At 42.9% G+C, this 23,136-nt stretch overlaps 1 protein-coding gene across 1 annotated transcript in view; it reads right to left on the bottom strand.

Annotated features, from left to right (window-relative positions):
* Window positions 1-1,519: 1,519 nt before the first annotated feature.
* LOC121327761 (transmembrane protein 131-like) overlaps window positions 1,520-23,136 on the bottom strand; it is a 78,038-nt gene continuing 56,421 nt past the window's right edge. Inside the window, exons 18-41 of the mRNA XM_041271947.1 lie at window positions 22,262-22,366; window positions 21,716-21,802; window positions 20,655-20,807; window positions 20,325-20,400; window positions 20,109-20,223; window positions 19,448-19,586; window positions 18,996-19,105; window positions 18,693-18,759; window positions 17,794-17,945; window positions 16,971-17,113; window positions 14,674-14,860; window positions 13,557-13,742; window positions 13,130-13,288; window positions 10,540-11,129; window positions 9,826-10,001; window positions 8,940-9,073; window positions 8,449-8,588; window positions 6,032-6,187; window positions 5,599-5,752; window positions 4,425-4,546; window positions 3,935-4,034; window positions 3,560-3,663; window positions 3,116-3,282; window positions 1,520-2,500 (exon numbers count right to left, since the gene is read on the bottom strand). Coding sequence (XP_041127881.1) covers window positions 2,237-2,500; window positions 3,116-3,282; window positions 3,560-3,663; window positions 3,935-4,034; window positions 4,425-4,546; window positions 5,599-5,752; window positions 6,032-6,187; window positions 8,449-8,588; window positions 8,940-9,073; window positions 9,826-10,001; window positions 10,540-11,129; window positions 13,130-13,288; window positions 13,557-13,742; window positions 14,674-14,860; window positions 16,971-17,113; window positions 17,794-17,945; window positions 18,693-18,759; window positions 18,996-19,105; window positions 19,448-19,586; window positions 20,109-20,223; window positions 20,325-20,400; window positions 20,655-20,807; window positions 21,716-21,802; window positions 22,262-22,366 — 3,786 coding nt within the window. The 3' untranslated portion in view covers window positions 1,520-2,236. The remainder of the gene's footprint in view (window positions 2,501-3,115; window positions 3,283-3,559; window positions 3,664-3,934; window positions 4,035-4,424; window positions 4,547-5,598; window positions 5,753-6,031; window positions 6,188-8,448; window positions 8,589-8,939; window positions 9,074-9,825; window positions 10,002-10,539; window positions 11,130-13,129; window positions 13,289-13,556; window positions 13,743-14,673; window positions 14,861-16,970; window positions 17,114-17,793; window positions 17,946-18,692; window positions 18,760-18,995; window positions 19,106-19,447; window positions 19,587-20,108; window positions 20,224-20,324; window positions 20,401-20,654; window positions 20,808-21,715; window positions 21,803-22,261; window positions 22,367-23,136) is intronic.

Genomic DNA, 23,136 nt, shown 5'->3' with positions numbered 1-23,136 from the left:
ACACAAAATGTCCTCTTGTACTGGACAGAGCGATCTTTAGCAGAAATATTTCACATCTTTGATGCAACTGGTGTCTTTTTCCTTGAAGACAGGAAGAAATCGTGCTGCTCTATGCAGTGTATGCTCACTCATTTACTGGAAGCAAACTAAACTGGCTACCGGGTTCCTAATGCAGTGTAACATGCAGTGTGTCAATCAGGAAGCACACTAAACTGGCTGCCAGGTTCCTAATGCAGTGTAACATGCAGTGTGTCAATCAGGAAGCACACTAAACTGGCTGCCAGGTTCCTAATGCAGTGTAACAGGCAGTGTGTCAATCAGGAAGCACACTAAACTGGCTGCCAGGTTCCTAATGCAGTGTAACATGCAGTGTGTCAATCAGGAAGCACACTAAACTGGCTGCCAGGTTCCTAATGCAGTGTAACATGCAGTGTGTCAATCAGGAAGCACACTAAACTGGCTGCCAGGTTCCTAATGCAGTGTAACATGCAGTGTGTCAATCAGGAAGCACACTAAACTGGCTGCCAGGTTCCTAATGCAGTGTAACAGGCAGTGTGTCAATCAGGAAGCACACTAAACTGGCTGCCAGGTTCCTAATGCAGTGTGTCAATCAGGAAGCACACTAAACTGGCTGCCAGGTTCCTAATGCAGTGTAACATGCAGTGTGTCAATCAGGAAGCACACTAAACTGGCTGCCAGGTTCCTAATGCAGTGTAACAGGCAGTGTGTCAATCAGGAAGCACACTAAACTGGCTGCCAGGTTCCTAATGCAGTGTAACAGGCAGTGTGTCAATCAGGAAGCACACTAAACTGGCTGCCAGGTTCCTAATGCAGTGTAACAGGCAGTGTGTCAATCAGGAAGCACACTAAACTGGCTGCCAGGTTCCTAATGCAGTGTAACATGCAGTGTGTCAATCAGGAAGCACACTAAACTGGCTGCCAGGTTCCTAATGCAGTGTAACATGCAGTGTGTCAATCAGGAAGCACACTAAACTGGCTGCCAGGTTCCTAATGCAGTGTAACAGGCAGTGTGTCAATCAGGAAGCACACTAAACTGGCTGCCAGGTTCCTAATGCAGTGTAACATGCAGTGTGTCAATCAGGAAGCACACTAAACTGGCTGCCAGGTTCCTAATGCAGTGTAACATGCAGTGTGTCAATCAGGAAGCACACTAAACTGGCTGCCAGGTTCCTAATGCAGTGTAACAGGCAGTGTGTCAATCAGGAAGCACACTAAACTGGCTGCCAGGTTCCTAATGCAGTGTAACAGGCAGTGTGTCAATCAGGAAGCACACTAAACTGGCTGCCAGGTTCCTAATGCAGTGTAACATGCTGCATTTAAGAGATAAAAATATGGGAAATGGAAATTTGCAAAGGGAACTAACTATATATTAGACTGCAATGGGCACATTGCACTGGAATTGTGAAAACCATGAAAAAAATACAGCCGAACTTGTACTACAAATAGGAAATTTAACAATTAAAAAGAGGAAAACATTTTTTTTCAAAACATTTATTTAATTTAAAAAGTCCAACCCAGAGTTGTCCTTTTAATGAGAAATCATCCAACCCCTTGAGTCCTTCAAGAGGTCCAGGAATACTTCAGTGCAACCTGTTAAAATGCACCGAGGCAGCAGAGACACAAAGTCCCAAGCACGCGAAGATGACAATACAAAGACTGGCAACATGGCCACTTTTAACAACCACGCTATCCAGAATTCAAGTTTACCCATGAACAGCTTCAAATCCAGAGCCAATATGCCTAACACATCATTGTAACACTAAACCAAGACTCTCTCTGAATTGATTAACTTTACACAAAGTGCTTGTTTCAAGAACGTAGTCTAATACTCCCCTCTCCCCCCTTAAAAATGACCAGATTCCATAAAATCATTATTAATTTTAAAGGGAAACTATCATGTACAGAACATCCCTATAAGGGCAACATCATCATTATTATTATTTTTTTTTAATAATTTAAGTTTTGTAATTGTTTTAAGTTGGGGTTGCTAAAGTTACATTTAAAAATGAGTGAAAAGAACAAGCGTCATCTGTTAAAGTAGTAACAGCAAACATTTATTTTATCACCACGGGCTATCGAAACCAGTTTTGAGCCGTCATTTTCTGGCAGGAAGCATTAATAGTTATTTGTTATAGCGAAGAAATTGTGCATTTAAAATAAAGAAGGTGTTGAATTTGCGTGGCCTGTTTTGAAGTGAGGGGCAGAGTGGGAGCCCCTAGTCTCCACTGTCAGGGGCAGAGCTGCCGTTGTTGGGCCAGGGTTCGGAGCTCCTCCGGCCCAGTGTGGGGCGCCACATGCTCCAGGGGTTGTAGGTCCGGCCCATGTCGGGGTTCGAGGGGGAGGCAGCACTGCTGCTGTTGCTTCCGATGGGTTCAGAAGGAGTGGAGAAGGGAAGGCCACTTTCCACACTCGTGGACCAGATGGAGTGGCTGAATGGAGTGCTTGAAGACCAGAGGGTGCTGCCATTGCCAAGGATTGACTGCAAACACATTTAAATAGAGTTTTACAACAGCTAAATATTTTAATGCTAGGACAGCAAAAGATTATTAGAAGACCACACTATATTTTAGCAAAAAAAATACACACAAGCCCCCCCCAAAAAAAACAAAAAACAGAAATGAATCAAAGCACATGTTCTGTGTGTTGATAGAATTTTAACCAGTGATGCATTCTTGAAGAGTGAATGCTACTGACTGTATTCATGCTGTAACGCCTGTTACTGCTGTAACATGTCTGTAATTTCAGAGATCAGTCATGGTTTTTCTCAGCAGAAAATGTGTTCATCCAACACTCTTGTTTTTCAATGATTTCACAGCTGCTGAGTGTTCCCTAAACATGGAGTCAGAAGGTCATACCCAAAAGCTAAGACTTCATGTGGGATGGAAATAATACTCCTATTGCAGAGCAGTTTCACCCACCCCAGGTTTTACTATGAGCTTGATCAGTCCCAGTGTGTATAGGTTACTAGCTCAGGTGAGTGTTATTAAACTCACAGTAAATACAGGCATGGATCACACTGCTATACAATGGGAGCCTCATGACCCTCCCTGGATGCCGTATACAATAGTAACGTTCTTGAAGAAGGCAGGCTTACTGCTGTGGGGGCCGTGGAGGAGCACGAGCTGGGTGGCCAGGCAGGCAGAGGATCACTGGCTGGAGGGTCCCATATGGAGGCCACAGGCACGGGGGTGTATCCAAGCCAGGTCTGCTGTGCTTCTGGACTGCTGCAGGGCTTGGAAAACCCAATCCCACTAAACACCTCTGATTAAAAACAAGTACACAGGATCACAGAGTCATAACGCAGACTAAACACAGGATCACAGAGTTGCAACGCAGACTAAACACAGGATCACAGAGTCGTAACGCAGACTAAACACAGGATCACAGAGTCGTAACGCATACTAAACACAGGACAGAGAGAACTGCTTCAATCTACTACTGATTATTATTAATAAATAATAATAATAATAATATTTCTTTATTGTTCTTAACTCTACATGCACCCCTTCTCTCTCCCAGTATAAGCCCCAGAGCTCACCTCCAGTGAGGTTAAAGGAGTTGCTGGATCCGAAAGCTGAGAAAGGGTTCAGTGCAAAGTTGTTTGGGCTGTTGGGGTTGTCGATGGGACTCCATAAAGCAGAACTATTTCAAAAATGTAAAATATATTATTGAAGAAACAATCAAATCAGAATATGAAGTCAGAATAAACACATTGTTCAGAGACTTCAACAGGGTGAGGCAAATGTGTGATCCTAATTGGATACAAAGCACACAGCTTGGTACACATTGGATTCCTACTCCATTAGCAAGACAGTCTCCCCCGCCTCCCACGAGGCACAGTACAAACTGTAGGATGGTACTGACTGTATAAGACAATGGAAGCAGATCCAGGATTGGCTGTAGTTTCTCTTACCTGTCAGAACCATCACCCTCAAAGGACGGCGCGTTGGGAACGTTCACACTGCCAGGGGTGTCTCTCTTACTGGATGAACCCTTGGAGGGACCGCTGCCCCCTGCAAACACATTGCAGACAGTTTAAAAGAAAGAAAAATCCGTGTCCACCAAACATGCTGGCTTTAAAAGACTTGCACTCTATAGAGACTCACAGCACAGTGCGTTACCTGCACTCTTGAGACTCACAGCACAGTGCGTTACCTGCACTCTTGAGACTCACAGCACAGTGTGTTACCTGCACTCTATAGAGACTCACAGCACAGTGTGTTACCTGCACTCCTTAGAGACTCAGCACAGTGTGTTATCTGCACTCCTTAGAGACTCACAGCACAGTGTGTTACCTGCACTCTTTAGAGACTCACAGCACAGTGTGTTACCTGCACTCTTTAGAGACTCACAGCACAGTGTGTTACCTGCACTCTTTAGAGACTCACAGCACAGTGTGTTACCTGGACTCTTGTCATACCCAGCAGCTACAGCTGCAAAGGTCGGGTTCCCATTTTTGCCAGGCAAAGAAGTGGATTTTGTTAACTTGGGTTTGGCTCCATTTGTCGTCTTCACAGAATTCTCACTGCAAGACAGGAAAATATAATAATAATATTTAGAATAAAGCATCCCTGGTGACACAGTTCAAGGGGGAAGGTGCATCCGATTATGAAAAGGGAGAAATTAGTTGTGGAAGACATGAAGTATGTATCTAAGTGCTCCTGAGATGTGACAGGTTAAATAAAAAATTGGCCACAGAATTGTGCATTTTTATTGGATGCTCCACATAACAAGTCAGGTGACCATGGAAGTGTTTACACTGGGGGGGGGGGGGGGGGGGGGGGGGGGGGGGGGGGCGAACCACAACTGACAGCAGATCTGCTTTGGAGTAAAACAATTCCAACTTTACAGCTCTGCACTCCTGATGAGCGGAACTCTCCCGCGGGGGCAGTTTGCATTTGAAACGCTGTCATGAGTGCTCTTGTCATGCCACTGCTGTCAAGGGAACCTAGGTATCACCTTTGGTTTCTGTACGTTTGTGGGAGCTGCTAAAATCAGCCCCATTCAAAACTGAAATGAATCTCATTTACTGGGGGGTTGTATTAATCCTACAAGCCTAAACTGCAACAACAGATAACAGATACATGTTATGCATGCTGTGTAATCACAAACCCAAGCAGTTTTCACTGAGGAAAAACAAATGAACTATATACATGGCCATCCTTTCAGAGTCCGTGTTGCTGTAGACTGGGCACAGAGAGACACGCCCCCTTGATCACGACACTCCCTGACACAGGACACACAGACACGCTCCCTTGATCACATAAAAGTCCCTGACATAGGACACAGACACGCCCCCTTGATTACATGACACTCCCTGACACAGGACACACAGACATGCCCCCTTGATCACATGACAGTCCCTGACATAGGACACAGACACGCCCCCTTGATTACATGACAGTCCCTGACACAGGACACAGACACGCCCCCTTGATCACGACAGTCCCCGACACAGGACAGTGACACGCCCTCTTGATCACATGACAGTCCCTGACACAGGGAACAGAGACACACTCCAGTCTTCTGATGTGGGCCCTTGATCACATGACTGAGGGAACGGAGAGACAGGCTCACCTGCTGGCATTGACAATGCTGCTGTAGGAGCCACGGGAGAAGTTCAATGTTGTCGGGGGCGGGGATGAAGTTCCTGACATGGAGGAAACTGGCCTTTTTAGAAAAGCATCAGCATTCATGGTCTGCATGGAGATCTGGTGAAGGCTGTCTGCGGCTTTAAAAAAAACAAACAAGCAAACACATATACATGCAGTGATGTGTCAACTTCTCCTCCTGAGACAGGAATCTAACGTATATAAACATATACATTCTGTACATTTCCACAAGACAGCACCACCACATTCATCAGCAATGGGTTTAATAAAGCCTGCTTCTGACCCATAACTGGAAATATAACCTTCATTAATTTCATTTTTCAAGGCAGCCATTGGGCAAGCCTTGAGCACATTCCTGCTCTGCACGCTGGCCCCATCACGGCTCAGGTTGTACTTACAGCTGCCGGCTTTATGAAGCGGAACGAAATCCCATTCCGGTGGAGGAGAGTCCTTTTCCCCCTCGGAGCTGCTGCTGTTTCCCAGCTCCTGAACACAACCGTTAGAAAGGAATTTTGCCGCAGTTGGTCTGCAATCTTCAAGCTTTCCAAAGGAGGCTGGAAAGAATAAACGTGCAACTGTTTTAGAGGCATGTCCTGAGATTTTTGTTTTTACACACATGCATGTCTTCAGGTCCGGCCTTAAGGCAAGGCGAGACCCTGGGGCCCGCGCTCAACTAGACTGCGGTGAGATTGAACGTGACGTGAGATTTAATGTGTTTGTTAGTGTGCGCAAAACGCCCAGGGCTACAATTCTGCAGTAGCTTACATAGTGCCAGCAACACTAAATTATTATTATTATTATTTTTTTTTTATTCCTTAGCAACCATAGATAATGATAGCTTCTCATTGGGTCTTGACTACTCACATGACCTGCCCACACACAGGAGAGAGGGTTTGTGTTGAGTGTGCTAACAAACATGTCGCAGAGCACTTCTACATAGTTGTCAATTACATCTTTGTTCAACAAGTCAAAAAGGTATGTGGGAAACACTGGACCACTAACAATATATTGTAAAATAGTGTCATGCTCACAGGCCTCTTCATTTACTGTGAAAGTTAAGCTTTGGTAGTTTCCAAACACATTGTGTTGATTAAAAAAATGTTCCTGCTTTGGTTAGATGCACATAAATCACGGATTTCTGTCAAAACAAAAAACAGTTGTTGCAGCTAATGTAAATCTAATCCATTAATACAATTCAGTATAGCTGAATTGAAAAGATATTGCTTGGTTAACATGTCAAACGTTTGGGCTACTTCCATCTGCTGTCTTAGGTTTCTTAATACAGCAATTTTGGTGTTAAGATATTACTAATAGATAGATTTTAGAGAGAGATCACGAGATAGATTATATAGACAGACAGAGCAATAGAGAGACACACACATCACAATAGTTTCTAATACTGTTTATCATTTTAATTAATGAGTTTTTTTTTTCCCCCCAGAATGGAATAATAATACATCTACCCACATATAAGATTCCCTATTTATTTATTTATTGCACTTATATAGCACTATTTATACAAATGTAAATCGCAAAGCACTGTACAGTACAGAGCAGAAAAAAAGAACAAACCACAATACATTGCGTAGCATGTAACACATACAACTGCCCCGTTGCCACCTTGCCAGTACGAGCGCTATGAAAACGCTGCAGTACATGCATGGAAACAGAGGAGCCGGTAGACCATTCCAGTGACAAGTGCTTCTGGGGACAGCAGCTTTTCCAGGCTGGAATTCATCAAGACATATTTGCACTCAACGCCGACTAAAAAAACATTGTTAAATTGGACACTGTCAAAAGTGAAGTTGCCAAGAATTTAGAATACTCAGATTTGATAAAGCACTTTGCTTCCGCTAGAGCTAGGAAAATGTATTTGAACATAAGAAAGTTTACAAACGAGAGGAGGCCATTCGGCCCATCTTGCTCGTTTGATTGTTAGTAGCTTATTGATCCCAGAATCTCATCAAGCAGCTTCTTGAAGGACCCCAGGGTGTCAACTTCAACAACATTATTGGGGAGTTGGTTCCAGACCCTCACTCACAATTCTCTGTGTAAAAAAGTACCTCCTATTTTCTGTTCTGAATGCCCCTTTATCTAATCTCCATTTGTGACCCCTTGTCCTTGTTTCTTTTTTCAGGTCGAAAAAGTCCCTCTGGTTGACATTGTCAATACCTTTTAGGATTTTGAAAGCTCGAATCAGATGGCTGCATAGTCTTCTTTGTTCAAGACTGTATAAATTCAGTTCTTTAAGCCTGTCTGCATATGACATGCCTTTCAAACCAGGAATAATTCTGGTCAGGAGTTCATTAGTAAAAATGTTTTTTGTTGTAAAGTGGCATTGCACACAGAATGTTGAGTGTCAGAGGGGTTGTTTTGTTGTTATTTATTTCTGTCTTGTTACTCTTGCCGTCGACCTATCAGAAACCACTCATAGTCGGGTACTGCAGTACTTTTCAATAGGCCTATTGGGGCAGGGGCATTTTAGAAACAAACCTGCAATACGTGTGAAGTAGACTGGAATTCTGAGTGCTTTGAATTTGTGGATTATATGAAATGATAAAGTCTAACAAACAAGTATTCATTTACATTTGAATATCATGACTTACTTATCGCATCTTAACGTTAGTATAGGTAGGTGCATATGATTACATGATGCATCTATATATTCACTAAGATGAGGTTGCTACTGTAGCATTCATGTGATGTTCTGGACCCTGCACTGACTCATCACCGCCTAGGGCACCACACAGCTCAAGGCCGGCCCTGCCCGTTTCTGTAATCTACTCAATCTAGAAAATGGTTATAAAATAAGCACCTCTCTGTTTGTGTAGATGTCTCATCTTGGGGCCCCCTGTTCGAGGTGGCGGAGGCGGCTGCTGCTGCATCAGAGTTTTCAATGTGAAGCTCTTGCGCTGCTTGTTTTCCAGGGGGGTTGTATATGGCAACTCCAAACAACTATGAAGTAAACAATGAAACACATGGGCAATCAGACAGCTTATCAGCACTGTATGAAAACAAAAGGACATGCTAATGATAGGAGGCTGCATGGTCCGGTGGTTAATGAAAACAGCCCGTAGCCACGAGGTCCCCGGGTTCAAATCCCAGCTCAGCCACGGACTCCCTGTGTGACCCTGAGCAAGTCACTGAACCTCCTTGGGCTCCGTCTTTCAGGCGAGGGGTTTGTAAGTCACTTAGCAGCTGATGCATAGTTTATACATCCTAGTCTTTACGTCGCCTTGGATAAAGGCATCTGCTAAAATTAAGTAATAATAATAATAATAATAAATTATAATAAGACTAAATTACCTGTATTTGGCATCGGTTTGGTTTATCTTCTTTGTATTGCCTAGTTTCTTGTTCTGGAGCTTTATGTGAAATAGATGATTGTCTTCTCTTTCTTTATTAAAAGTGAATGGTCCGACTTTCTTTTTCTCAGGCTCCTGTTGAAAGTGAAACAGCCAATTAAGACGAGTTCATCAACTGATCATGCAGGCAACAGACTTGGATTAAAAAAGGCATCCATTTTATTTGTAAAGCTGCAGCTGGATAATTAAACCACACGTGCAACACGGAGCCACAATGTGATCACTGCAGATAAGAGAAAGAGCCGCCAGATTAAACCAAGGCATACTTTAGACTTCAATAAAACAGCAGTTATAGGGGCTCCCGAGTGGCACATCCAGTAAAGGCGCATGTTCAGTGATGGTATTGCTAGTGGCATGTTCAGGAGGTTGTACATGTGATGGTATTGCTAGTGGCATGTTCAGGAAGTTGTACATGTGATGGTATTGCTAGTGGCATGTTCAGGAGGTTGTACATGTGATGGTGTTGCTAGTGGCATGTTCAGGAGGTTGTACATGTGATGGTATTGCTAGTGGCATGTTCAGGAAGTTGTACATGTGATGGTATTGCTAGTGGCATGTTCAGGAGGTTGTACATGTGATGGTGTTGCTAGTGGCATGTTCAGGAGGTTGTACATGTGATGGTATTGCTAGTGGCATGTTCAGGAGGTTGTACATGTGATGGTATTGCTAGTGGCATGTTCAGGAGGTTGTACATGTGATGGTATTGCTAGTGGCATGTTCAGGAAGTTGTACATGTGATGGTACATGTTCATTCCTCCACTGGGTACCAGCACAAAGATTTTACAATTTGTGATGAAAAACCTAACAAAAACAATAGCCCTTGTAACCTCTTTTCCACTTGCTTCTGCATCCGGGTTCGATGTTTCTGTGGTGGTTGAAGAGCTGTCATCATTATCTGCCAGAGAGTCTTTTAATTCATCTTCCTGCGGCCCTGCCTTTGTTGTTCTCTCCTTTTCTTCACGTTTTTTCTGAGCCTTCGTTTTACGCTGAAGTTTTCCTTTTACTACGAGTGTCAAATACAACAAGATTTAGAAATCAAGGGGCCAGCTGAATCACTTACTGCTGTTTAAACTGCTTCTTATTTCAAACAATGTATTCCTTCAATCACTTAACTCATAGCTTTATGTTCTTGAACTACTAAATCCACTAATGAATTGCCAGGCGTTTAATAACCACACTGTGAAAACCTGCACGCCATCGTAAACTAGAAATGTGAACAATATCAAAAGCATAACCGGCACATAGTCTCGTGTACGTCAGAAGATCAAATGGGCTGGAAAATTGAATTGTGTAAAAGATTGCACCATTTATATAGCCTGAGGTTAAAAACAATGAGGTGCTGAAACAGTTCAGAAAATCACTGGACACTACCTGTAAAGGAACTTGATTAAGAGAATCATAGAATACAGCTGTTTACAAGGGCAAGCACAGAATAATCAACTAGTAGAATCAAAGCGCTTAAAGCAACATGACTGGTTGTCAAAGCCAATTCAATGTAAGAACAAAGAACATTAAAAGAAGTCAGGGTGAAGTCACTGCACCTTTGCCCTGTGCTGCTGGGGACGAGAGCAGCTCTTGGAACACATCTGGGGGCGGCAGCAACTCTGGCCGCTCCAGGTTTCTGTCCATGGCTTCCAGGAGGCTGGTGTAATCCAAGTCCTCGGAGGTGTGCCTGGCTGTGCTGCTCTCTGGCTGTGCTAGCGGGGATTTTGGAGAGCTTTCAGGCTGCTGCTCTTGCCGTTCAAGCGCTGCTGGTTGCTGCGGCTGCTGCTCTGGGAGGCTGGGAGCCGGTTGCTGCTGCAGCTGCTGCTGCTGCGCTTGGTGCTGCTGCCTGGCAGTCCGAAGCTTTCTGTTTGTATTCTGATACAGGGCAGGATGTGTCTCTGAAGCAGGGCTGCCTGCTTTACTGCTGGCAGACTGCGTTGAGGCTGCTTGCATATACGTCCTGCTGACATTACTGGAACTAGTCCTTGATTTGAGAGCTTCACAGTCCCCAGGGTATCTATTGTTGTGCAGAGGGGCCTGTGAGCTGCACTGCCTGTGGGTCCCAGCACTGGACCTGGAGGCCCCCCCACCGCTTGCTCCACACACTGCTCTCGAGCTGGGGTTCGAGTCTCCATATTCATTCAATCTACAAACACAAAAGGGAAAATACACCCATGTATTTAAAAAGAGTACTAGGATTTGCTTAAGAGCAGCTTGCACGTATGAACTCAGTCATAAGAGCAGAAGAAATTCAAGAACGAGAAAAGGACATTCAGCCCACCTGTGCTAGCTTGCTCACTCTGCTGCCAGTGTGGTCCGTCAGCATTCAGGAGAGTAAAAACAAAACCCCCTAATCAGGTTAGTAGGAGAAATAAAACTTCTGGAAATATGTGGCTAAACGGACCGCCCTCCAGGCTGGCTAAAGGTCTTATTATGGTCACAGAGAGGGTTATGCAGTATTGTTCATTGAAGGACCCGATAGTCACTGCTTCAACAACTCTGTCCAGCAGCTTGTTCCAATGGTTCACTACCCTTGCCATGAAATATCCTAACTAAATTCTAACATTCCAACATAGAAACTAGCATTCTTCCTGTTGTTCAGAATCATGTAGCGCATCACATTCAATTCTAGTCATCAAATCCTGGTGACAGGAAGTGATCGATACAAACTGAATCTAAAAGAGAAGTGATCCGTACAAACTGCATCTGAACGAGAAGTGATCGATACAAACTGAATCTAAAAGAGAAGTGATCCGTACAAACTGCATCTGAACGAGAAGTGATCGATACAAACTGAATCTAAAAGAGAAGTGATCCGTACAAACTGCATCTGAACGTGAAGTGATCGATACAAACTGAATCTAAAAGAGAAGTGATCCGTACAAACTGCATCTGAACGAGAAGTGATCGATACAAACTGAATCTAAAAGAGAAGTGATCCGTACGAACTGCATCTGAACGAGAAGTGATCGATACAAACTGAATCTAAAAGAGAAGTGATCCGTACGAACTGCATCTGAACGAGAAGTGATCCATACAAACTGAATCTAAAAGAGAAATGATCCGTGCAAACTGCATCTGAACGAGAAGTGATCCATACAAACTGAATCTAAAAGAGAAATGATCCGTGCAAACTGCATCTGAACGAGAAGTGATCGATACAAACTGAATCTAAAAGAGAAGTGATCCGTACAAACTGCATCTGAACTAGAAGTGATCGATACAAACTGAATCTAAAAGAGAAGTGATCCGTACAAACTGCATCTGAACGAGAAGTGATCCATACAAACTGAATTTAAAAGAGAAATGATCCGTGCAAACTGCATCTGAACGAGAAGTGATCGATACAAACTGAATCTAAAAGAGAAGTGATCCGTACAAACTGCATCTGAACGAGAAGTGATCAATACAAACTGAATTTAAAAGAGAAATGATCCGTGCAAACTGCATCTGAACGAGAAGTGATCCATACAAACTGAATTTAAAAGAGAAATGATCCGTGCAAACTGCATCTGAACGAGAAGTGATCCATACAAACTGAATCTAAAAGAGAAATGATCCGTGCAAACTGCATCTGAACGAGAAGTGATCCATACAAACTGAATCTAAAAGAGAAATGATCCGTGCAAACTGCATCTGAACGAGAAGTGATCTGTCACATGCATTCCAAGTTGCTCTTTAACACTGCAGCACCAACATGATAACTGAAAGCGAGGTTTACTATAAATGAAACCTAATTTAGGACCTGGAATCTAAATAGATGTCGGCAAATACTGATCAAAGCACAATCAGTGATAAGAGAAATATATATCCAAAACACTGCTGGTGACAGCACATACTTGAAGGTGCTAGGCTTTTGTACTCTACCTTTCTGGCATACTGTTCAATGGTAAAATATTTTTTAAGCTCAGATATGTGGATAAACTTTTTTTTTTTTTTTTTTTTTTTTTTTTTTTTTTTTTGGTGGAATGTGATTTCAGTTACATTAATAATTGTGTCAGGCCAACATGTTGTATAACTTGCACACATTCTTGATTCCTGTGCTGTATGTTCAGCATTTCAACAAAGGAATGTTTGCCTATTGTGAATGACTGCTGTTTGATTGGCTGTTGCAAATGATTGTTTAGTTGGCTGTGATCAACTTACTTTCCATCGGATGAAATTCCTACGATTCTCCTGAGATCAAATGGCCTTCCCAAATCAAAAGGAGGGTTGGATGCTTCAATAGACAGGCGTCTCTGAAATGGCTCCCATATTCCTTGTGCTTCTAAGTAGGCTGTTACAATCACTAAAAGGAACATGGAACTGCAAATTGAAAAAAAAAAAAAAAAAAAATATATATATATATATATATATATATATATATATATATATATATATATATATATATATATATATATATATATATATATATATATATATTTTCAACAGAGCCAGTCAATATGTATTCTTTGTGGAGCTCATTTATTTATTATTTTTAAACCTGAAGTTTGGCACAATCCAAAACAAGACGAAAGCACTTCAATGTGAATTGAAGGTAAGAGTACAGAGCAGCCTCTGCCCAGCTCCATACCTCATTACCAGGGAGATGATTATGTACACATTGAGCTCCCAGCTCGGCCTGGGCAGGGCTTCAGCACACGCAGCCAGCATGTGATAAGGAAGTGATGCGTTCAGAACAAACACAAACTCAGAGCCTCCTGCTGTAATGAGCTTCAGTTCACGAAGGATTCTTGAGGCAGTGAAATCTGGTGTAAACCTGGAGAAAAGAAAACGTGCATTATTAAAAACTCACAAACCTGCAAGTTACCTCAAGCAGCTTTATTATACTGGATGAAAACATAATGTCAAGTCACATTTACCAAGGCAACAATATTCTAAGTCGTCTTAGAAATTGCACTCAGACTTGAGAACTCTATGGGTATTTTGCTTCAATGTCATAATAGGGCAGCATTATTTCATTGCTTGAGGCTGTTCTAACATTTCTCAATCTTTTAAAACCCCAATACTCTGAGAATGTTCTTCTGAGAATGCTCTCTCAGCTGCAAGCAGTATTATATTAGTAACACTGTGGCTGGGTATTACAGCCGAGCGTGGACATATTAGTAAGGCTGTGGCTGGGTATTACAGCCAAGCGTGGACATATTAGTGAGGCTGTGGCTGGGTATTACAGCCGAGCGTGGATATATTAGTGAGGCTGTGGCTGGGTATTACAGCCGAGCGTGGATATATTAGTGAGGCTGTGGCTGGGTATTACAGCCGAGCGTGGATATATTAGTGAGGCTGTGGCTGGGTATTACAGCCGAGCGTGGATATATTAGTGAGGCTGTGGCTGGGTATTACAGCCGAGCGTGGATATATTAGTAACGCTGTGGCTGGGTATTACAGCCGAGCGTGGATATATTAGCAACGCTGTGGATGGGTATTACAGCCGAGCGTGGATCACATGCTCATTAGCTTCTGCTATCCTGGAACAGGTGAGTGAAAGCCTGGACTTTGCCTGTTACATTAGTGTAATACCATGCAGTGTGTATCTATAATGACATACATGGGCGAGTTAGATCAAAACACTGAAATTCTGACTGCATATTCAAATGTAAAGGCACACATGTACATGTATAGATTGGCCTTTATTATCTTTTTTTTCAATTCAACCCCCCCCCACCCACAATAAAGAATGAATCACTTACATTATGACAATGTCTCTTGAAGCATTTGGTTTAAGTACAAATTCTTGACAGTTGACAACTTTAAATCCGTATCCTTCGCATGCACATCCACTGATTTCTGGCGATTTGATAAAAACTGGAAGTTGGCCCGTGTTTTCAACTTTAAATGTTCTTCTTAGAGTAAAGTTTGGCTCCTTTGATTTGACTTCTAAGAATAAAAACAAAACATGTAGGTTATTCTTCCTGAGAGAGCAGACAGGTAACAGTAGCAGATCCTGGGACCTGTTCAACCAGCACCAGAGAAGCTCCATCCATCTTCTAATGCGCTGCTCTACACAGCATCTTCTAATGGTAAGTCTTACGTGCAAGCTTTAGCAGTCACATGGAGTGTAGAAGGAAGCAGACAAAGTATAGAAATCTCTAATTCTGCACAGTGATGGAGTCACAGCTCTACACAGCATCTTCTAATGTGCTGCTCTACACAGCATCTTCTAATGCACTGCTCTACACAGCATCTAATGGGCTGCACAGCATCTTCTAATGTGCTGCTCTACACAGCATCTTCTAATGGGCTGCACAGGACCTTCTATTGTGCTGCTCTACACAGCATCTTCTAATGGAGCTGTGACTCCATCACTGTGCAGAATTAGAGATTTCTATACTTTGTCTGCTTCCTTCTACACTCCATGTGAATGCTAAAGCTTGCATGTAAAACTACCATTACATAGCAGTTAAAGATATTCTAGACTATTTATTTATTTATTAATTTATTGGAGGCTGTATTGGACCCATCCAGCATATTCTGGAGAGATCAGAAGCAACCAATTGTAGAAACTGCCCTGGGTAGAACCTCTTTGCACTGGGAGCGTGTTTTCTGTGGGAATATTAACAGCTTGGCTCTGTGTGTTTTCTGTGAGAATATTAACGGCTTGGCTCTGTGTTTTGTTTAAAATCTGTCCAGAGAGAGGTTGTTCCAGTAATAATAATATCAAGACAATTCACTGAAATGTAAAGTAACTAGCATGCAATAACTACTGTACAAAAACATTTCTACCTTGTGTATTTATAGCACTTACATTTCTTAAGGACTAACACACCCTGTGACAGGGAGCCGGGTCGCTGGTTCCTGCACAAGTGTGTGTCCCTGTGATAAATCAGCAGCGACGCGCAGCCAGAGACGTGTTGCTAAGCAACCAGCTGAGTGGCAGGCTGGCCCTGAGCCAAGATGATTGGGAGGGCTGGACTGGCTGAGGGGCATGCCTGGGGATGCTGCGCAGAGCTCAAAAAGAGGCTCGGGTACAGCTTGGGGCGATTGCAATACCATTGACACACAGGCAGGCGCTGTGTTTGTTTACATCGAAGCGGGGAACGTCCATTCTGCAGGAACTGCTACCACGGAACCATTTAGCAAGACGGTGCCTGTGAAGGCTCTGCCCAGCCAGGACTGTCGGAAGAGCCCAGAGTTGCTGGGAGGCCGGGACTTCGGAAGCAACAGAACAGAAGTAGGTCAGCTTAGGGGATGGGGATCCCAAAACAGTACAGCGAGGGTTACCGTACAGTAGTAGGCTCCTGGAGCGGGACGTTCCTTGTAGTGGGGCTAGCGCTCGTCACTTTGTGTGGCAACCTTTTATTTTTAGCTTCTGTTTTTATTTCTTTATTAAATGCGACACTAGATCTACCATCGCTGTTAACCTAGTGTAAGTTTGGTGTTAAAATTAAATCTGCGCGCCTGTGCGGCATATCAACACCAATGCTTTGTGTCAGTATTTTCCAGGTGTGGCATTGTAGACCTGGACAATCTACCCCCCAATAATATACTTAAATGTTACAGAATTCTGGATGTTGGTTACTTACTCTCTATGGTAAAATTAATGTCCATTGAAGTAAATTAGGCGATCAATACTAACCCTGACCAATAGGTGGTGTTGAGTGTGCAAGCAGCAGAGGAATAAAAGGTGAAGCTGTATTGCACACGCAGTGCGTTGTTGTTTATGCTGTAAACAAGGCCAACGGTTTATGTATTATTGGCCAGTGTAAAAATAAGATCTTTTTTGTTTTTTCAGTGTGCTTGGAAATAAAGACCATTAACCGGAGAACACAGTTTTCATCCAGTGTTATTTCAAAGTTGCAACACAGGTACTACCCACACATGTAACATGTCACCCTGTTACACACTCATATGGAGACTTCCTGTCTTCCAGGTGCAGGATGTACTGGACAGTGTATATGCAGTGCAACAGAAACACACCCACATCATGTGTGGGCTCCCTTTACAGCAGCTTTACCAGACCCCAACTTCCACAACATGCAATACTTACTATCAGAACAGTCTTTCAGCAAAGACTCTGTCATTTTAAACCGCAGGTAACTCCCAGAGCCAGGGAGCTTGCCAGCAACCTTCAGGCTTTCTGTGGTTCCCTGCCCTCGAACAACTACAGAGTCCAGCACTGTCAGATTGTTCCTTGGGGGACAGACACAAAATCAATGTAAATGTACAGTGTGACGTAAGGAAGCTCACCAAAAGGCCAATGAGGAACCACTGTAACACTATACACATTGTTACAATCTACCTCTATACACATTGATACAACGCACCTCTATAAACATGATACAACACATTTCTATAAACATGATATAATGCACCTGTGTAACTATTGCTAGTATCTCAGAATACCCAGGACTTGAATTCAGGCTTGATCAAAAAGTACAACAGAAGGCCAGTCAACATGTACGGTTTCTTATGTGAGGAAAAGCACCTTTGAAACTCATTGAACCTGGGGGATAAAACTAGTCATTGAACCAAGGGGGGGATAAAACTAGTCATTGAGCCAAGGGGGGGATTGATCAGTTACTTGGTTCCCCCCCCTTATTTTGATGAGTAACTTGTTTCCCCCCCCTATTTTTGATCAGTTACTTGGTTCCCCCCCTATTTTTGATAAGGTGACTATTCCCCTGCACCTGGGGGGTGGTGATGAGACACTTGTCTTCTGTGAACCCAAGGGGGGTAAAACTACTCAATGAACCAAGCAGGGGGGGTAAAACTACTCACTGAATGAAGGGTGTGCATTTTAAGTTGAAAAGACCAATGCTGTAATACTAGGGTGGAAAGAACAATGCTGCAGAAACAGCTCAGATGTTTACCTTACAATAATGAAGGCAGAGACAGTCTTGTTGTGGAGTGGAGTAAACTTTACTGTGAAGGACTTAATTTCCCCAGGCAGGAGGATCATGTTGTAAACAGAGGGACGCGAAGGTCCTTCCACAAACCCACTGCTACTTTTAACGGAGGACGTCTGGAAAATACAAAAAGAATAGTTTGTTTTATACAAACAGTTTTTACCAGTACCACTAATATTACAGATAATATTGGGGCTCCCGAGTGGCGCATCCAGTAAAGGCGCACCGCGCGGAGTGCAGGATGTGCCCTGTAGCCTGGAGATCGCAAGTTCGAATGTCACAGCCGACCGTGACAGGGAGTTCTTAGGGGGCGGCGCACAATTGGCTGAGCACTGGCCGGGTAGGGAGGGTTTAGGTCGGCAGGGGAATCAGTGACCCCTGTGGCCGATAGGGCGCCTGTGATTCTGCAGTGGAGCCACCAGATCTGTGTAGTCCTCCGGCACTATAGGTCTGGTGGCATCGCTGTGGATCCGCAGTCCGAAAAATGACGGATTGGCAGGGGCACTTTTCAGAGGACACGTGCTCCAGCCGCCGTCTCTCCAAGTTGGCGGGGGGTTGCGAGAGGAGAGCCGAGGATACAGATAATAATTGGGCATACTAAATTTGGGAGAAAACCGGGGTAAAAAATTGGCGATGACTAAATTAAAAAAACACAGCAGCAGCCACTTTAGAGGTTTCTCTCATGTGATAATGATGTAGTTCCCATTAAAACTCCTATCATGTTAACTCCTAAAACTCATAAAACTCCTGGCTTGTCATCCGCTTTTGAGATTTAAACCCATCAGGAGAATCAGCTCTTAACATTCAACAAGTATATTTTACAGAGCTATCAAATAACAGACAAAACCATGCATCTTTCTTACTTGGTTTCTATGAACCTGGAACTCCAATGTCTTTGTATCCAAGTTTGTAAGCTTCCCCAGATTGAGCCTACAAATCAGAAAAGTCCAAATAAATACAACAGAATAGAACAGAATTTCTATGGTTGTCGTTTAGCTCAAATCCGATCATAGCAGAAAACATGCAAATCTCTCAGTCTCTGTTAGAAATTCAAACAAATTCATTCTGCAAGAAACATTAAAAATAACCTACAGCTGTTTTAATCTTTCCGTAAGGACACAGCTTCACACTGAAATCTCTTTACATGAAGTGTTCTAATAACTAACCGCTTTGCTAACTGCTCCACCACAGCTGAAGGGCTGGGATACAAGGATAAAGGAAGGACCTGGACAAATACAGGAACGTCCGCTGGGTTTGAGAGAACAACGTCTTCCCCCTGAAACACATTTTCAAAGGGTTGTTTTCACAGGTGAAACTCGGAGCAGCATGCACACATTGTAACCACATGTTCTGAGTACAGCGGTGGTTTTAATACACTGCACGGGAGGGGACTGGGCTGCTCCCCACCAGACAGGTGGAGATGAGAAGCCACTACAGCATTTCTGGAGTCTGCACATATATTACACTGCACGCCACGCACTTGCTGTGCTTCTTCAGTTTAAAGTCTTTCTTTAGCTGTACCGCAGTGGTTAGACTTCTGGAATGTATGACACTGGCAGAGCATCACAGGAGCCACATTCTGAATTCTACTGAACAGCTGAGAAAAGGACGCACTCACAGAAGAGCTGTTTGTGTTTGTAAGAGGGAACGTGATTTGACGTGGAGTGTTGATTATTGACGGCCAGATCATCTGTGCTGTAACTCTGGCATCCACATTCTTCTGAAGATCTGTATCCACCTCAAACACAGCATGAGCTCTGAGGGAGGGGGCAAAATGCAACACAAAATGACTGACTTTCAAGAAACTCACACATTTGTAAGCAAGTAAACTTCAGACAGTTGCTTATTTACAGCATACACAGCAACCAGTGTTATATGTACTGTAACACACTACTGGTTTCCAATTACATTTTTCAGTAGCTTGTAACTGTGAATGTAGTTCCATTATTATTATTTTTTAATAAGGCAAACGAATAACATGGAAAAAGTGCTTTGATTGAGAAGGGAGCGAAGGGTCTGATCATTGGATCTGCAAACACCGAGCTGCAGCCTGACCGGTATCTCCATACAGTGTAAACTGTGCCTGAGAAGTAACTATTTGTAACAGTAACTACTGTCGTTACATTTTTCTCCAAGCAATATGTTACTTATAACTAGTTACAACTGAGCTCAAGTCACTGGTAGCAGCTTGCTTTTTAAAAGTAACTTCCCCAACACTGCCTGCAGCTTCTTCAGAGTTTCTTTATAGGACTCTTCTAATAAGAACAGATTAGACTTACTCGTGCCCAGAGTTCTCTTTCAATTCTCTCCACCTCTTGTGAAATGTCTGGTACAAGTCCACGTCTGCATCCCACAGATCTTGTTGCATCGCCAGCCCGTGCGGTTTAGATTCTCCTGGAATAACAGAGTTCACTGTTTATTCGTTTGACAGGCACAGCACTCAACACACATGCAGTCGCACACACCAACAATAACAAAAAAACACTTTTACTGACCTTTAGATAAAAAAGGTAATCCAGCATAACAGTGATCTCCACATTGCAATCTAGCATCAAAATAAATATTTGCTACCTGAAAAGCAAAAGGAAAAAGAATGCATCGTTTAAAAAATCTGTAACAGTCCTCCATATTGTTACTCACTGCGAAACCATTTGCAAAGTTTCAGATCAATCCAACAAAGCATTGACTTATACGCCTCATAAGCTTGAATAGAAAGACATGCCCAAACACCCACCACCAGCAACAATCCAAGCAGGGCACAACAGCATGCACAGTAAATCAGTGTAAAGCACACAATCTGCAAGAGAGGAAATAAGGCAACATACCTTGGATTTCCTTCTTGGTTCCAATTCGTCCTTATTACTCTTTAAACGTTTGTAGTAAAAGCGCACGTCCTCTGTGACAGAATGGATGTGCTGTAGTTTCACCTTCTGTGAGAAGGAACTCTGTATGTTAAAACTCTGATGAACGATTTTCCCCTGAGAAAGACGCAGGCAATACTGATATTAGTACACACATGTGCCTTCAAGGACCTCACACAGACAGACAAAGGACAGGTCACTTTAAGGGATACAAGACAGCATGTGTTAAACGGCATAGGCAGTTTGGATGCTATACATATTTCTAGATTCTGTTAAAGTGCGACTCAATTAAATACCCTTCCTGCTCATCTGTGATATTATTGTGCAGCCTCAAAAACAATTGAAGGACCAGACTTTCTTTATAACATGACATGCCTGTTCACATGACTCCAGGCAGAGAAGCAATGATGCTGCTCATTGCACTGACTGATGAGAGAGAACAACTGCCCCCCTCCTCCCCTCAAACACAGCACATATTCGGTGCAAACTTTAATACAAGAGCACCAATTTAAAAAACTGTTATGCAAATCATGCCATTTAAGAAGTCTCAAAGCAGAGCAGACTCTTCCGTGGCATCTGCTGACAACCAGAGGACCACAATTATGTGATTACAACTGGAATGTTTCAATCCTCTTACAAAGTGCTTGTAAATAATTCACAGTACAAATGCTGTGATGTGTGACATCCAATTATCAGCATACTGTAGCTCATTCTGAATGAATGTAACATGACACACACTGGCACTTTGAAGCCTGCTGTAAATCCATGTCAAACACTGGGGCAGTTTCAGGAGTAGCAATGCAGTAGTATAGCGTGGTGCCTGTGTTTGTGTTGTAAACATTGCCAGTATTTGCACGCAGGTAGATATCCAGCAAACTAAACACAACATATCAGCTTCTGCTGACAAGATCACTTCAACCCTTAGAAATGCAATCTACAAGCAGCTGTTATTAACTCATCATTCCATCCATTCCTACGAAATTAAATATTGAATTTCCAAATGAAAATATTCATTGTTCTCTTACCGGAAAGGAAGCTGGAAGAACAATGTGCTTGGGTGAGCTGGTTAGTGTGCCCACAGCGACAACAGCTTTCACTGGGATTGTTAATATCTGTAATAGAGAAGGAAGAACACTCAACTGAGGTACACTGCACACACCCTGACTCTAATTACACTGCTCCATGAAAACGGGTGCCAGTAAACAATAAAACAAACTGTAGCACAAACACATCTGATACATTACAGTACATATAAAAACACGACTGAACATTCTGTATGCCAGTTGGTTACATGGCATTTTTATGAAGCCACAATATGGGAATCAGCAGCATATTTTCAGATTCAGTCCCGGTTTGTGTCTTCGACTGCAACAGCGTGGGGAGGGTCTGTTTCAATGATCGAAACATTAGATCTCAATTCAAACTCCACATGAACTCAGCTGTGGTTTCCCTCCATGGGTTTATTATTCACATTGTGATCATTTGGTGTCTACACAGTACAATACAGAATAACACATCTATACCTATCTATGTCCACACATACCCACTCACACACTGTATATATGCGTTACCTCGTAATCTGTTGTAATTTGTATTGCTCCATCATATGTTCCTTCGAGTTCCTTTGCAGTGAGTGTGACCCTGAACACTGCATAGTAACCTGAAGCCAGTATTACCTGTGAAAATCATCGACACATTAGCTGAAATGCTCCAGCATTAAAGATTTACCTACAAATCATTCCCAACATTCATGCACTGCAGCACGGAGGCAGACTAAACACTGTGGCCTTTGCTTATTCTACCCCACAAACATGACTGGGGCTCAACACTGAATCAGTGCACTAGCAGGCTTGCCATTCCTCACTGCATGAACAAACACATTTTACACAGGATAGTGCTAAATGTGTGACAGGCATTGCAAACATATTCATTTGTGTCAATACTTACAAGAGGCTTGTGTATTTAGCATTGTTGTAAAGATTATTGTTTCTGTACTGTGCAAGGCAAGGATTATTGTTTCAATACTGTGCAAGGTAAGTCAGGTACCTACATGTCAAACAGATCCCTGGCACTTTTCTGTTCATTCATTCACAATAAAAAGCCAATACACTAGGCAGCAGCTGAAGGAAAGCAGCGTAACCCTACGAATCATCTCGTCACCGCGGCATTTCTTTTTCTTTCAATTGAACCAACATCAAATGTGACTGGCATTCCAACACAGGTGCTGGAACTGGATTTGCAAATGAATAGAAGACTGAGCGAAAGCAAACTCAGTTCAACGACTTCAAAGTGTCGCCTGGGCAGCAGGAAATGGAATTGCTGTCAGTATGATCCGTGTTACTGTGCAGTTTAGCGAAGGCTTCAGGATCAAGCTAATTGTTCCAAACAAATACTATTTCTTACCATTAATCCAATCAGATTTGCAGATAATCTGACATTAACACAA

This window comes from Polyodon spathula, chromosome 15 (assembly GCF_017654505.1).
Source record: "Polyodon spathula isolate WHYD16114869_AA chromosome 15, ASM1765450v1, whole genome shotgun sequence".
Lineage (NCBI taxonomy): Eukaryota > Metazoa > Chordata > Actinopteri > Acipenseriformes > Polyodontidae > Polyodon > Polyodon spathula.
Note: the sequence above shows the minus strand (reverse complement) of the source record. Positions and strands in the feature narration are given on the sequence as shown.